This window comes from Triticum urartu, chromosome 2A, assembly GCF_056163025.1.
Source record: "Triticum urartu cultivar PI428250 chromosome 2A, HENAU_Tu73, whole genome shotgun sequence".
Classification (NCBI taxonomy): Eukaryota; Viridiplantae; Streptophyta; class Magnoliopsida; order Poales; family Poaceae; genus Triticum; species Triticum urartu.
In genome coordinates this window covers 690,760,146-690,763,601 of record NC_141874.1, presented here as the reverse complement: position 1 = coordinate 690,763,601, position 3,456 = coordinate 690,760,146, and the positions used below count along the sequence as shown (strand labels likewise).

At 59.2% G+C, this 3,456-nt stretch overlaps 1 protein-coding gene across 1 annotated transcript; it reads left to right on the top strand.

Annotated features, from left to right (window-relative positions):
* Window positions 1-816: 816 nt before the first annotated feature.
* Window positions 817-3,247, top strand: IQD19 (IQ-domain 19). The gene is made up of 4 exons (XM_048697418.2): window positions 817-1,526; window positions 1,736-1,963; window positions 2,065-2,703; window positions 2,902-3,247. The coding sequence occupies exons 1-4, from the start codon at window positions 1,116-1,118 to the stop codon at window positions 2,920-2,922; spliced, it is 1,299 nt and encodes a 432-aa protein (XP_048553375.2). The 5' UTR covers window positions 817-1,115; the 3' UTR covers window positions 2,923-3,247.
* The last annotated feature ends 209 nt before the right edge of the window (window positions 3,248-3,456 follow it).

Genomic DNA, 3,456 nt, shown 5'->3' with positions numbered 1-3,456 from the left:
CATAGATCGAAAGATCTAACACTACCACATGCTCACGGATCTAGGTAGAACTAGTAGATAGAAGGGGGTGATGAACTCACAGACGCCATTGGAGCAGCCACGGAGGAGGCGCTGAACACGTCGAAGAAGAGGAGTCATCAAATCGCCGCCGCCAGCAACCGGTGGCCGGAGCAGTTGTGCCGCTTACCTCGTCGTCGATGTGGATCCGTACCGGAGAAATAGCTCGAGAGGGGCCAAGTGATGGCAAGAGTTTTGCCGCTACGGTTACGTTGGCTATATAGGGTGACCGAATCGGCGGGCGGTGACACGAATTCGTCCAGCCGCTTTTTTGGAGACGCGCTCGAGCTCCTTCCATCTCCGTGGGTGGGGTGGGGGGGAGGGGTCAGCGCCACGTTCCCCTCCCCTGCATCGCTCAAGCCTAGCTCACTGAAAACTATCGATACAGGCGTTCCTGGCGGGCCTGAGTGATGAGCGCTTTAAGATTTGTGCGGACCAAGACTCTGATGCAGGACAAGCAACCAAACAACCTATTTTCTTTCCGGACGGATGTGGCTAGGCCTAATGTGAGCAACCAACGCACCCTAAATTTTGGATCATGACCCGAGGAATGCATGGACCCTGGAGGCTGCCTGCAACTACACTTCAAAGCCCGAGCGACTGTTTCAGATTCACATCACGGGGAGCCAAGCAGCCCCAGCGCCTCGTCATCGTGATGCATGAGACAACGATCCATGATTGACATGGACCCCGGCAGGCCAGCTCTAGCTGATCTGAGCTGAGCTCTCCGAGTACAGTGCACTCACTCGCTGTGTTTGTTTAAAGGCGAAAGATTCTGACTGACAGCCAGCCTTTGTAGGGAAGCTCTCCACGTTCCCCCCGTCCCGCCCGCACATGCGCTCGCCGACCGGGCGCGAATGCCATTGCTCGGCGGCTCCCGTCGGTTGACTGACACGTTCTGCCACTGTTCCAAGCTCGCGCGGCGCGGCCGGGGTGGTTGGCTGGTTGGTGATGGCGCTTGCAATGCCTAGCTAGGCGCCTCTGTCGCCGGGGGCTATAATATAGTTCGGTCCATCGGCTCTGTTGTGGCTGAGGGCGGTTCGTCGAAGGTGCCGGCGATGGGGAAGGCTGGGAGGTGGCTGAGGAGCATCTTGGCCGGGAAAAGGGATGGCGGCAGGAGAGGGGGCAAGCGGGGGCAGGCGCAGTGTGACTCGACGCCTTTGGCTGAGCTGCCGGCGGCCGCCAGCCCGAGGGAGAAGAGGCGATGGAGCTTCCGGAGGCCTGCGGCGCCGGTCAAGACCGCCGCCGCGCCGTCTCCGTTGGCCCTGGAAGCAGGCGGTCTGTCGGTGTCGGTGTCGGAGCGCGAGCTTGAGCAGAGCAAGCACGCCATGGCGGTGGCCATGGCGGCCGCCGATGGCGCGGTGATACGCCTGACGGCACCCGAGGCGGAGGACGACCTGAACCTGTATGCCACCCCTGTCCAGGAGGCCGCGGCCGCAAGGATCCAGGCCACCTTCAGAGGCTACCTGGTGAGCTTGACATCAACAAGTTTGATAATGTGTTCGTTCGTCCATCCATCTTCATGTGATTAGCTCAGTTAAAACACAATGTTAATACGTACTGTACTCCTGACTTAGCAATGCACGTTGAATCAAATGTCGATGCAATTGAACAAATTCTGCAGAAACAGAAGCATTTCTTTTCTGATTTGAGCTGAGCATGTGACGTGCTGGTGCAGGCAAGGAAGGCTCTGTGCGCGCTGAGGGGTCTGGTGAAGCTGCAGGCGCTGATCAGGGGCCACCTGGTGAGGAAGCAGGCCAGAGCCACGCTCCGCCGCATGCAGGCCCTCCTCATGGCGCAGACCCGCGTGCGCGCGCAGCGCATGCGCATGCTCGAGGAAGAAGACCACGCCACCGCCCCTGTCGACCGCCGGTCGCCGCAGCACCCCAGACGCCGCCGCTCCTACGTAAGCCCCCACTCGATCGCTAGTGCTAGTGGTACCGTGAGTGAGATCGTGCAGGCCGACATGGTTGAATCAGGGAATGTGTGTGTGGCTGCTGCATGCAGGAGATGGACAGGTCCGGCGAGGAGCATGCCAAGATCGTCGAGATGGACATGGGGGAGCCGCCGCGGCGGGGGCGGAGCAGCTGCTCGGTCGCGGCGAGCGAGCCATGGTCGACAGAGCGCCGGCGAGCCGAGTACTACGGCCCCGGCCAGTGCTCGCCAGCGCCGTCGGCGGCGTTCACCGAGATCACGAGCCCGCGCGCCTACAGCGGGCACTTCGAGGACTTCGAGCCGGCGACGGCGCGCGTCAGCGCGTACGTGCCGGCAGGTTACACCGACGAGGGCGAGTCCGCGTCCGAGTTCTTCCCCAACTACATGGCCAACACCCAGTCCTCGCGCGCCAAGGCCCGGTCCCAGAGCGCGCCGAAGCAGAGGCCCGACTCGCCGTCGCCGCTGGAGCGGCAGCCGAGCCGGCGCCGCGGTGGCCCGGCGCCCCTGCCGAGAAGCGTCAAGATGCAGCGGTCGTCGTCGCACGTCGGCGTGCCATCGTCGGCGGCCGCCATGTACGCACAGTACTACCCGTGGTCGGTGAAGCTGGACCGGTCCAGCGCGTCGCTCCATGAGAGCGAGTGCGGGTCGACGAGCTCCGTCCTAACCGCAGCTACCACCGTCGGTTACAGCCGCTCCATGGTCGGATTCGAGGTGCGCGACCATGATTGGATCACACACACACACACACACACACACACACGCACGCACGCACGCACGCACGCACGCACGCACGCACGCGCACACACACACACACACACGCACGCACATTTGTTGGTTTCTTGTATTTCTGCATTTGATCGCTGACTGACTGACGAGAACTTGTTGATCTTGCTTCTCGTGCTGTTTCAGGTGCACAGGAACCAGTATTGAGTTACTGGTAGCTGAAGCAACATATAGCACTCCATGCCTTTGACTCAACTTCAGAACACCTCAAAGATAATGTGCACTCCGTTTCGACAAGAAAAGAAAAGATAATGTACACTGTGTGCGTGTCAAATGTGGGCGCTCCATGCCTTCTGAGTCGATCTCATGCTGCGTTTTACTAGCAAAGTGATCTGCTCATCACTCCGGTGTCAAATGCTCAAACTAATTCGTATGACACCGGAGTTGTATGCTTTTTACAAGACTAGCAAATATGCGCATGTGTTACATTAATAAAATAAAAAACCTATTTGATTTTGACCCACGTCAATTATTCCCAACATCAAACTTCACTGGCGAGCCCGAAGATTCACCTACCCTCTACCCGTCGCTTCGCCGGCCGGTGACGAGGAGGGGAACCTTGATACGTAGTTTATGTTATAGTTTTTAGTCCTTGGTAGATGCGACGTCCGGGTGGCTGGTAGTGCTTCTTTTTCGAGTTTGTCTTTCGGCCTTCGACCCCCCTTGAGTTTGTCCGTTTGG